Source organism: Dufourea novaeangliae, unplaced genomic scaffold, assembly GCF_001272555.1.
Source record: "Dufourea novaeangliae isolate 0120121106 unplaced genomic scaffold, ASM127255v1 scaffold28, whole genome shotgun sequence".
In the NCBI taxonomy this organism is placed as follows: domain Eukaryota; kingdom Metazoa; phylum Arthropoda; class Insecta; order Hymenoptera; family Halictidae; genus Dufourea; species Dufourea novaeangliae.
The window spans coordinates 826,798-839,139 of NW_015373917.1; the positions used below are offsets into that span (position 1 = coordinate 826,798).

General features: G+C 44.9%; 1 protein-coding gene across 1 annotated transcript in view; it reads left to right on the forward strand.

The window, feature by feature from the left end:
- Window positions 1-331: 331 nt before the first annotated feature.
- Window positions 332-12,342, forward strand: part of LOC107194302 (sonic hedgehog protein A) — a 51,306-nt gene continuing 39,295 nt past the window's right edge. Inside the window, exon 1 of the mRNA XM_015583905.1 lies at window positions 332-712. Coding sequence (XP_015439391.1) covers window positions 332-712 — 381 coding nt within the window. The remainder of the gene's footprint in view (window positions 713-12,342) is intronic.

A 12,342-nucleotide genomic window follows, 5' to 3' on the forward strand; every position in this document is an offset into this window, starting at 1 on the left:
ATTTATATTGTTAGCTCCCGTTCGCGGTGGCGATCTCACGGCGCAGCTACGACGGTCCCAAAACGGTGATAAGAGTGCGTGCAGGGGGGGTGTGTGATGCCCTGGTTATGGTTAAGCGTGAGTGAGGTCAGTGGCAAGAGGAGGAGAAGAAGGACTGGCAGTGGCAGCTCGTCGATCATCAAGTCGTCGTCGTCGTCGTTGTTGTCGTCGTCTAGGTCATCGTCGTTCCTCTGTCAACCGCGGAGGAGGAGGAGAAGGATCGCCGGCGGCGGTGGTGGTGGCGGCGGTGGTGGTACCCCAGGGTCGTCCGTCGAGGCATAGCCACGTGATTATGGTGCACCATCATCGTCGTCGCGGCCTTCCGGCGAGCCATCATTGCGTCCTAAGGAGGCGCGGCACGACACCCTCGCTACTTCAGGTTCTGCTGCTGATACTCGGTCTCTGGTTACCGGTCCTGGACAACGGCGGCCTGGTTCTCGCTTGCGGGCCTGGCAGGGGCGGCGGACGACGACCGATCTTGCGGAAACTCACGCCCCTGGTGTTCAAGCAGCATGTGCCGAACGTCAGCGAGAACACGCTGCCGGCTAGCGGGCTCAGCGAGGGCCGCGTGTCCAGGCACGACTCGCGGTTCCGTGATCTCGTGCCCAACTACAACACAGACATCATCTTCAAGGATGAGGAAGGTACCGGAGCGGATCGCCTTATGACACAGGTAAACGAAACGTCCATATTACCTTTTTCTTTGTGCTACTCTTTTGGAATTGTGCTTGTCCCCTTGTAATACTAAGATAACGTGCCTGGAACGGGATACTTGGTGTAATCTTGCGATATACACGAGAAATTTGTGCAAAAGCCAGGGTATACAGTTTTACGGTTTGAATCTACGTATTTGGACCGACGATAACGAGTTCTCTCGAGGATTCGTCATTAGTCGAGAGGGTGTTTTTCGTAACGTGGTTGTAGATAATATCGTGTGTCAACCTGCGATAAAGATAGTCGACCTTGAAGGAGCCCGTTGATGAATCATCCGAGGGGTGACACGATATTTCATCATCGAGAGCCCCGTCGCTGTATCGTCGAACGGATTGATCCACGGGATTTTGGAGCGGGCTCGGCCCGCGGAATGACGATCGTACCCGCCGTATCAGGACGTATCGTTTCTAGAAACGGGGCTCACGTAGGTGTCGGAATGAGAGATCTAGAGAATTCTAGAAAGAGTGCAGTCAGTGACCTTTACATCTGATTCCGATAATAGTACGGTGATTCACGCGCGAGCAATAATTCCCAGAACCGAGAATGTTTGTGTGTACATATCGGCGGGAATAGAGATCCGAACGTTTCGTGTCGTTCGATCGGATTCTTCGTTGTGCTAATAAACGTTGGGATACCTAGTATCGTTCGATCATTACGGGAATGTAACAACAAAGTCGAATATCGTGGCTATCTGGCAAAGTTCGCCAATCCGTTAAATCGCTGCTTAAGTTATAACTCCATAATCCTCGATGATTAAGACTATCTATGTAGTCATAAGTTCTATTTAATCGTGTAACGTCCTGTTGATCGTATTTCTTTCGCCATTTATTGGCGCCACGATTGATAACATCTTTGGGAACACGGCGTTTAGAGATAGCCGATGTCGACGCTTTTAAATAGATCCCGAGAGATTGTTATCGTAACGCCGAAAGAATTTTTACCGGTTCTTGAATATTCGTACCCGGATGGATGATTTACAGTGGCTTTAACGATGCTTTACGAGAACGTTTCGGATGAATTAGAATGTTAGAACGCGGCCGTTGATCGGACGGGGGATCCCCGATTCTAAGGAGATTGATTGCGTTTCTCGTTTAAAGTACAGCCTTGACGGCCGCGTTAACTGCAACAACGCGTGTTATTACTTCAGCGGCGTGTCACCGTGGCTCCCCGACCGTATGACAAATTAGCCGCTGCATGTCGTTAAACGTCCGCAGGTGATTCACGCGAAATGCTATCCCGCCCGATAAGAGGCCTCGATCGTTTCTGAATACGTTTCGCGTGTGTACGGGATCGATACTTGAAACCCGAATACACAACGTAGGATCTTATGTGAAACTCTTGTGACGATTAATGATCCATTCGTGCTCCGTTAAAATGATTCGATTCATATTTTTAAAAATACGTTTTCAGTATCCGACGTGTCTAAATTTCACACCTCCTTTTTATGTATCTTCCATGTCTTAAGAACAAATCATTTCAAATTTTGACATTAATTTCATTCAAAGTGATACGAACCTGAAGAATGAATAAGAAAAACAGCAGGGTCAAGGTAAAAAAAAAAGCTAAATTTATTTAAAAATTCTCTTCTATAAGGTATTTGCCAATAACTATGATCACGAGATACATATCACTCGCGATTCGTTTCTTCTACTCGTCATCCCCTATTTACCATGCAAAACGCTTCCGCGATGCTTTTCAACGACAAATTGACGAGATTAGGAGGCAGCCACGGGAATGAAAGACTGGAAAACAGTGATCGTCTGTTTTCGCCACCTGTACCAGTCTATAGTCGTTCAGTGTACACCTTGAATGTTTATTTCCCTGTCCATAGAGCGTCCATCAGTGCTTTATTCATGCAGTTTTTATCGATGTTTGCCTTCCACTTGGCGCCTCCGCGAAGCGTGAAACGATTCTCCTAACTCCGGGCCCGTTGTATTCCAATTTGTAAGTCCCACGTTACGTGAGACGCGCGACGAACAAAAGGGCTGCGCGGCGCCGCTGGTTTCCGCTCGTAAACCATCCCCGGGTGGGGAAGGGATCGGTGGCGGCTTTCCCTTACACGCGTGTTTACTCGCGTTTCGCCAAAAAAAACCCAACGGGGCCCTCCTTTTATCGATACACACGGGGATCTACGGATGAACGTTGAACCGGCGCCGAATCTATCGTCCCGCTGCGTTGGGTTTCACTCGTTCAAATATTATCTCAAGATTTGTCGTTTCCACGAGGAATAAAGGTCGTCGCAAGAAAGGAAATCGTGAACGTTCGCGGAAAGGACGATCGCTTCGATTATCGTTTTCGCGAACGATCAGTAGGTACTGTAGAAGTATACGAACAACACTGTGATCCCTCCAGCGGGACAAGTCAGTAAAATTAACGAAAACGTTCGCATGCTAAGACCAGATATTGTGGTTACTAACCTAAATGGTTATCGCCTCCTTTTGTTTATAAAGGGTTTTCCAGTAAGAATGATATGATTTTGAAATGAAATGGCAACTATGTTTAAAATGTTATAACTGTCACTAGTTTTCAATTATAATTCATAATTTACATGTCATCACGATTTTTCAGGCATTTTCGATGCTCTGACAAGAAAATGTTTCCAACAAAGATTAATCAGCACTTTCTGTTCTACAAATTCCAATATAAAAGTTAAAAAAAAATTTTTTTCTCTTAAAACATAAGGTCACCTTGATTATATTTTTTACTTAATAATATTAAAAGCTGACGTCTAACAGTTGTGAACAGCTAATTCTTCGATCTGGCCCACTGTAAGTCGTCGTGGCGTGTTTTCTCGCGATGGCGCGAACTGGCCCTAGAGAGCTCGCTTCTCCATGCGTCGATGTCACCAAAAAGCGGGAGTAGAGGGATCCGTCGGCGACTTGCGCCGGGCCGCGCTCGTTAACGCCGTGTTTTGCGAGCATGAATCTCGCGTCGGACGAGAGAGAATAGGCTTCTTCCTCGCGACCGTAAAGCGACGGTACCGCTGACCAATTAGCCGGGCTCACCGACAAATTTAACTGCAATGAATAACGCAACGTTCTTGCAAGTTTCGAGTCTGGTAAAAAAACATTCTTTGTGGGCACATCGGTAACCAGATTCATTTCGAACAGTATTTCGCGTTGATTTACGCACTTGGAACCGTTAGGTGTTTGAAATTTAATGGGTACGAACAACTTTTATGAACTTAGGGGCGTTTCCTTGATATAGTTGGGAATAAATCAATGTTCTTGTGAGAAGATTCTGGAGGATACTTCAGAAGTAGCTGAATTGCAGTCAAGTTTTCTTGATGGGTCTTCTGAAATATTATTTTTGGGATTTTTCTGAAAATTAAATAGTGTCATTTAGTTATTGCAAGGAGCGTTGGCGTTCGATTTTAATAGAATTTTCATGTTTCTTTTGTGAATTCTGTTGGGTTGGTTGAAAAGTTCGCTCGGTTTTTGTCGATAATTGTCAGAGATTACGAAATGCATCTAATTTTGGTTCGAATCTTGAAAGCACATGGTCTTTGATAGCTAGTATTTAACCGTACACTTTAACCAAAAAGTTTGAAGACTGGCTTTGTTTTAAAATCTTTGCAAAAATTTTAAAGATGGACATACGAAAGGAGCATGTTTAACATATTTTGCTGAATGACTTACGATTCACACAAGAGAATATTACCTCCAATTAGTCAGTACAGTTAAGTTGCTAGCTAGCCGAAGAAACGTTTCGTCTCGACAGGATTTGTTGAAAAACCGAGTTTCAGCGACGGTCGGGTCTGCAAGAACACCGCGCAAGAAACAATGGGTGACCAGAAGCAGACGGTGGTAGCAAATTGCCGGCAGCTCTGTCCGGTTTTAGCCTTTTCGTCCTTTTCGTCGTGCTTGTCCTCGTATAATCGGGGAGGGAAGGGGCAGAGAGCACAGGTCGCGCGGAATAAATAGGGGAAAAAGCGCGTACCCGCGCGCCAGCTCTAAGTGATTGTGGGTAGGTTTATGGCGGCCATAACCGGTGTTTGGTTTGGCGCGTTAAAGCTCCCCCAATTACGGCAAATAAACCTAATGACCGTCCCTCTCTTTCCTCCAGGCCCTTCTCTCTCTACCTCTCTCTCCCTTTCTCTCCCGGCGGCCGACGATGATCCTCCTTGTACCGATAATCCTCCGATTTCTCGATATCGATCGGTGCCTGTCGTCGAAATCGATCCTCTCCGCCCCGGCGAACCTCTAACGCCGATCGTTTTTTATCGTGAGAAAGTTCACCCGTGGATCCGTCCGTGTGATAAATGAAACGATGATCGCGCGAACGATCGATTTGATATTCGATATACGCCCGGTCATCTATCAATTATATCGATCGGTCGTGCTGTAACGAATTAATTGTCTGCCAGGAGCCGTGGTAATTAAGATTTACCTTCGAACTGTGGACGTTACTCGACGTGTAGTCTCAGGTGTGCGGGGTTCTCGATGATATTTTTCACTGTTGGTTTTTCGTGGTGGCGCTCTTCGTGGAGTAAGACTTGATATTCTAGTGTGACATTTATCCATTAAGATAATTAACACGTTAAAGTGGTAGAATGAAATATTATATGCAAATAAAATGAGTAACTTGTATTGAAAATATTGCAGGGGTTAAATAACATTTTATTGTGGGGGTCAAATTTCTATTCTACACAGGTTTCAAGAAGAAACTGTACATAAAATTGTATGTATATTTTCAAGTCTATAAGTTACAGTTACATATAACTACAAAGAATACGACAATAGCTACAGATGGGTCCAAAGGACCCTGCATTCGCTGTAGGAGGGTTAAAACAAAATCTCATCAGAAGCTTTCGACCTATTGCTCCCAGAAAGTTTCTCTGCGAAGAATACTGTGAACGCTGCCTGAAAAATCCAGCTCATTTCCATCGAATGGTCTTCACCTCTCGTCACAGCGTGCTTTAGCAGTTGCAATCGTTGCGACTCGATAATCGAGACGATCGCGACCAGATAAGGCACAGCAGACGGGGGCAAATCGTGGTTGCAGCCGGTCGTGGCAGTGACTTACAACACGGGTGTCTGATGACGTGCAATGACCAACCGGAGTAACCCGATAAGCGCACGTGGCGCCACGTGATACGTTTCTGACCCCGCGAGGATCTGCTGTAGTCTCGTCGACAACGTTTATCGTTCCCCCGTCGAAGGATCGAGAAACGATACGCGCAAAGTCAAGGTGAACGTCGCGGAATCCGAAGCCCGCGTTGTCATCGACACTGATTGCATTCGTTAGAGAGTTTTCGAGTGATCGTGAACAGGGTGGGAACAAAGTAGCAACGATCGGTATTTCGGTATGTTAAAACATCTCACCTACCGGCTGCTATTTAACAGAGAAAGTACTTCGTCCTTTGGAATCGTTTAAACGTGAAAAGTCCAATTTTTGTAACAAAAGAATATTTCTTCAGTAAGTCGACATTTGGCAAACAATTATTCATTTCATATCGTTTACTCTAAAAAGTCCAGGATTACGCCCTTAGGTACTCCTGCTTTTCACTGTGTATTATTCGAATAAAATTGTGCCCGACTCTGATATTTAGTAGGTTTAGTGGATCCAACGATCAACAGTCAAGGACCTATTATTAAACGGTGCAATCACAGTTACAAATTACATCATCAAGATTACGACGATCGCGGGACAGGAGGGTGGGAAGGCTCTCTGTTATCGTGGGGACTCTCGCGAGAACGCGCGAAATCTCGCGGTACTGTTGCCGATGGCGTTACGCCACGCTGATAAATCGTTACGCGATTGTCCAGTGGACAGAGCGTCGGTATATACACCTATTCGATCGATCGGACACCGGAAAATAAATACAGTCGGTGTACGTGCAATCGTGTGTATTAAATGCGCCTCATAAATTTCTCTTTCATAAATTCGACTCGGTCGTTCCGGCGACACGATGCACGCTTATTTTTCTCGTGAACGTCGTTTTTCCAATTGCGCAAAACGTGATTTACCGGCTGTTGCGAACTCGCCGGATCGAGGACACTATCTTAAGTGTAATTAATAAATCGTTGTCGAATAAGTACTAACCACGGCGGAATGGTCGAACGACAAACGGTCAATAAAGTCGATGTTTGACGGTGAACGTTGCTGGCTCGTTGCTTATGGTAAGAGGACGTTAATCATGGTCTTTGTACAACAATAGTTGCGATGCTCTTTTATGCGTTACTGCGGAGACGACCTTTTCCAACGTTTCGCGGTATCTTCGTTAAATCGTTTTTATTATTTTTTGTTTTATTCGTGACGGAATGGGGGTCAAAGACAAGTATCAGTGTGTCTTCGACCTCTTGATGAAGAGCTGCAATGCTGGTGAAACGTTGAGAAAACAATTCCACAAGGACACAGCTTACTTACTATAATATAGTAATTTAAATAAATTACCAGTTAATATAAACTTACCAACCCCAGAACATTAATTATTAATTTCTATTCATAATATATATACATAAATAGATATGCACCATGCACTACAGAACTATATAAATAATATCCATTAAATACGAATTTATACGTCGCAGCATATATCATACGCACACCGCGAGAATATTCTAAACCAAAGTTATTTCAATTACCGAGGACCGATCCAAGCTCACGACCATCGCTGATTTACAACCACTGAAAAACCCACTTAAGAAACTCCTCGATTACCGTCGGAGGATCATTAATCCGCGACGTATGGCAGCCGGTATACATACGAGGAAAAGCTTCACGTGTGACGAATTCACCGGACATGGCCCCCGCGGATCACGGCTGCGCGCGCTGTTGCTCCGCGATTTCTCTTTGACCGCGGTGATCGATCTGGCGAACCGGTCCACGGGTGAAAAGTTCGATACCCGATAAACATCACGGTGGAACCTGAAAACTACGGTCTGCCACGGCGATGTTCGACGGTTAACAGATTGCCGGCCGTCCGTGTTTTACTAATGCGCACGCGGGATTAGCGTTCGCCATAAAATGCCCTCCTCGCGCATTCGCCACCGTGCCCCGCGCCGTTATCTTCGGCGGCCATAACCTCGTAAATCTACGGGCATTTGTTTCCAGCACGGCCGGACGTCGGGATTACCTCCGTTAACCCCGATGCGATCGTTCATGCGTTTACAGCGACAAATCGGCTGCCTTCTACTTCTCGGTTCCTTCTTCGCCGCCAACCCTCTCGTACGGCTAACCGATCTCTCTTTCCCACGTCGGGGAAATGATTTCACGCCGCTGTCTACCGAGCCGATCTTGGACCTCATCGACACCCGGTCGGTGTGTGTCCCACGGAATTCGTGGAATTCGTGGAACGTTGGATTATCCGGCTCGATAACGAGATTCTTGATGATAATTTGACGATAAGGATTTAGGAGTTGATACTTATGTGACTTTCTATCGTTGAGGGTGTTTGCTGGTGATTCGATGTTGCTTAGCTTTTCAATAGAAGTTGGGCATAATTTTGCAAAGCTGCAGTATCTAAGGGCATCATCCTGAGCTATAGACAGTTGATGAGATTGAACAGATTGGTCGCCGAATGTAGACTCGTTCAAGAAGTAGCATTTTATTCTTAAAATTGGAATTTCCAGGTTTGAACGATTAAAAGTAACGAAGAACTTTCTTATCTTTTATTAATTATTCGAAACTCTTTATCTAGAAATCTAGATAATGAATTTGTTCTGCGACGCAATTTGATGTATGAGAATTTTTATAGTTAGTTAGTTTGTAATTTATATAGGAATAAGATTTCCTTATTTTTACTGGTTTTTGATTGAGGTGGCTTTTGAGAGTGATGCGAATTCTACGTTGTTTAGGACTTCTGGAAATTTTTATTACAATATCTGATCTAAATAAAAGTGATATCTTTTGGTCCACTTTTATTACTTTACATTAGCTTAATTGTTGTTCATCACAATCTTCAACAATTTCGTAATGCCTCATTAGGTCTATCTCATACTCGACAAGTATCCTGATACTTATGAACAGGAGTGTATCTCGACTCCCATTTAAACATATACCCATATTTCCTATAATTAATCTTTACCCCTAACAAGCACAAATATCCCTGGAGGTACATAACTTTGACACTTATTCAATAACTAATAGCTCACGGAGACCAATAATTTCGAAAGTGTCACGGTAAACTATCCAACCCAGCAGCAAACAATGTCCCCACACGAATACAATATCCCACGTCAAGGGAAAACGCAAGCTATGTTCTCCAAGTAACAAATTCGTAATACCATAAGGGAAGTTACCAGCGGGAATCCTGATCGTTATTCATCGTCTTGTCGATCCGGAGGTGCAAGGTATGCCTATCTCGATGTGCACGGCGCTTAAAGTACAAACCGCAGACCAGGATGCGTATAGACACCAGAGGAGCACGAAGCGAAAGCCTTCGGTATCCTTGCCTTTCTTTCCTCCCCACCGATTTCTCTCTTTCTGTCCATCTTTTTCTTCATTTCTCTCTCTCTCTCTCTCTCTCTCTCTCTCTCTCTCTCTCTGTCTGTCTGCTCGCAGCATGTTCGATTATATGTGGGATAATACGGTGAGAACAAGAGAGGGACAAAGAGACCACGAAGGAGGAAGAAACGGATGGAAAAGGGACGGAGCGAGGGCAGAGAGCAAGTGAAATGTAGAGAGAGAAAGAGAGGGACGTAATCTGGTTGGTCCACCACCGTGGTGTTTCAACGGGGAAAGGATGAAGGAAGGGCCGGAGGGCCTCGAGCGCGGCCGCCATAATGCATCGTGAGAAGTGTGTATGGGGTCAAACGGGTCAAAAGAACGTCATGGAGCAGCCTCCTCGTTCCTATGGCGGATCCGCTTCCACGCGTCGAAACCCCTTCGTCGATATTTCGTTTAACGTCGAACCCCAGCCGGTGGTACGTGACGCCGGGGGACGACTTCATCGCGATTACGCGCGGACCTTGAATCGTAAAAATGGTCGACACGCTCGGGGAGAGTACTCTGACCTTGCCTCTCGCGGTAAAACACCCTTTAAAACTCCCATGCAACGTGGGATTTCCATAACACGATTAAGGGATTAGGGACACCCCAAATAACACAGTTAAAGAATTAGGTATAACACTATAATTTTGTTACTTTTTGGAACCTAACACTGTTTTTCCTATGTACACTACCAGGCAAAATTAGGGGATCAGAGTTCATGATCGATGAAACAGTAACTCATTATTTGGTTACGATATGGTCAAAGTTACGGAATCTGTACATGTACAAATTATTTTCAATCAGTTTTAGTACATTACTTTTATCGAATCATTGCCAAATAACATTTTTCCGTTTCGCAACGTCTGGAACCGTTCAACTCATAAAGTACATAAAATCACTCGGCGAATAACACGGACGTTAGGGGTCACAGGAAAGGGTAGAAGAAGGTGTGCAGGTTTCGAAATCAATTTAAATACTGGTGTGTGTGCCGCAGATCTACCGGTTGCGGTGGTATTTTGAAACATCATCGAAACATTAACCGCGGCGCTCCGAGCATTTCCATGCGACTCGCGCGCCCCAGAGAAAGACAGAGAAAGACAAAGATACCTAACGATTTGTCAAACGCGTCGTGGAACGACGTTCCACGCGTTCCTCGTATCCGCTGATCGAGAGGCATCCTGCGAACACGAGGTCGTTGTCGTGAATGGGGTAGGCCACGCTCGCGCGGAGAAGAAAGTTTTGCAAAATATGGGACGGTCTTCGCTGTAAAATGATCTTCCCGACCACTTCCTTCCTCCCGTTGCGACCGGGGATCCGATGACCAGTTTGAGGTCGGCGATGACCGACGTGGGAAAGGATCGTCACTGGCTGGTCTTCCTTTGGCCCTCTCGTGCTCTCACTTGTTCGCCTTTTTTTATTCCTTCTTATTGTTTCTCCTCTCTGTCTCTCTTTCTCGTCTTCCTACTTCTCTTTTTGCACTGCACACACCGGTGATCGGTTGGCGTCCTCGGCCGTCGTCGTTTCTTCCCGGTACAAGTTTCCCCTCGGTATAACTTATCAATTTCTTGCCATTATCGCCCGCGGGAGGGCGGCGTGCCTTTGTTAATTTTGCAAATTCGCTCTACACGCACGCCACGTCCCCCATCCCCCCACCCTTCGGGATCGTTCCGCCATTTTGACGGCTTTCCAGGGACCGTGGCGCGAAAACCGAACGAACGAACCGTCGTCCATCGATTGATATTTTATATTTATAACGCTATTATACGGGGATCATAAAAAGCCTCTTCATCCTTGTTTGGTTATCGGTCGAGGTGATCGCGCCGCAACGATACGGTTTAAACGCAAAAAATCATTTAGCTCGGGCACACTATCTCGGCTCGATCGCCGTAAAACGGTGGGATCATAAGTGTAGCGTTTGGTAAGGACGGTAATACAATATTTCAAAATGGGAAGGTTCTCGCGACTGCACTCGATGATCGAAGCTTGACGGTCGCGTGTAATAACTAGGTATAAAACTCCGCCCACCCCACCCCTGTAGATGATTATGAAACAAAATTCCGCGGAATTTTCGTGGACCACGTTCTTTCGGGGAAAAACGAAAAAAAAAGGGATAAATTGAAAAAGGTTTGAAATCAGTCAGAGATTATTTAACCTCTCAGCTGTGAATGAGGATTATACTCGTCATGAAGAAATGGCAATTTTTTATGTAATGACGAGCATACCCGTCGTGCGAGAAGAGTAATTACAATTTGTTATTTAAACTCAAATTTTTGTGCAATCTCAATCATTTTTTGTAACTTTTAGATATTTAGAATATTTAAACAGTAGTTTACCCAATAAATATTGGACCTATGGAAGGAAAATATATTGAATGAATTAAACTCTAAAATGAAAATTCAGATGAAATTCATTGAAAACCCTTCGATATTAAACAAATTTAAAGCATATCGATTTATTTTATTACATACTACCGATGTATCGATGCAACTGCCATCGATTATCGACGTGTTTTTTCATTTCTTACCATTACCTGCAGTTTTGGCGAACGACAAACTCACCGTGCGTTCGCGAGTGTTATTAATACGACGGCCGAAACGATCGGCGGCTGATCTTCCGAGGAATTATGGGAAGTGTGCGCCGCGAAAACCCTCGACGAAATTTTCATTCCCGATCAATTTATGCCTGTCGTCGGTGTCTTGTTTCTACGCCTTTCGACACTCGCCGAAAATTGCGGTCGATCGCGCTGTCGAACTTTATATGCGTATACACGTCGCGGATACGATGACGACACCTCTTATTACTTCCTGCCCGTCGATGATCGCCACGATGACGTCCATCGGGCCCCGCCTTAAAATAATGCGATCGGGCCCGATACTGGAGCAATTTTCGCCTCGGAGTTCAACGACACTTTCTGGTGAATTTACAGTGGACGTTTGTATTAATTAATTCATTTTTTTGAACTATAGTCTACCAGGTTTTTCATTTGTCATGTTAGATTTGGATTGTGGTCCCTGAGAGGGTAGTTATGTCTACTGCATATTTTATAACATTTTGTCGTTTTGTTAATGTATTTTGTACAAGTTAAAAATCAAACATCACTTCCTCTTTCAATTTGGTTTATGAATTCATAGAATGTACACCACTGAAATTGATACT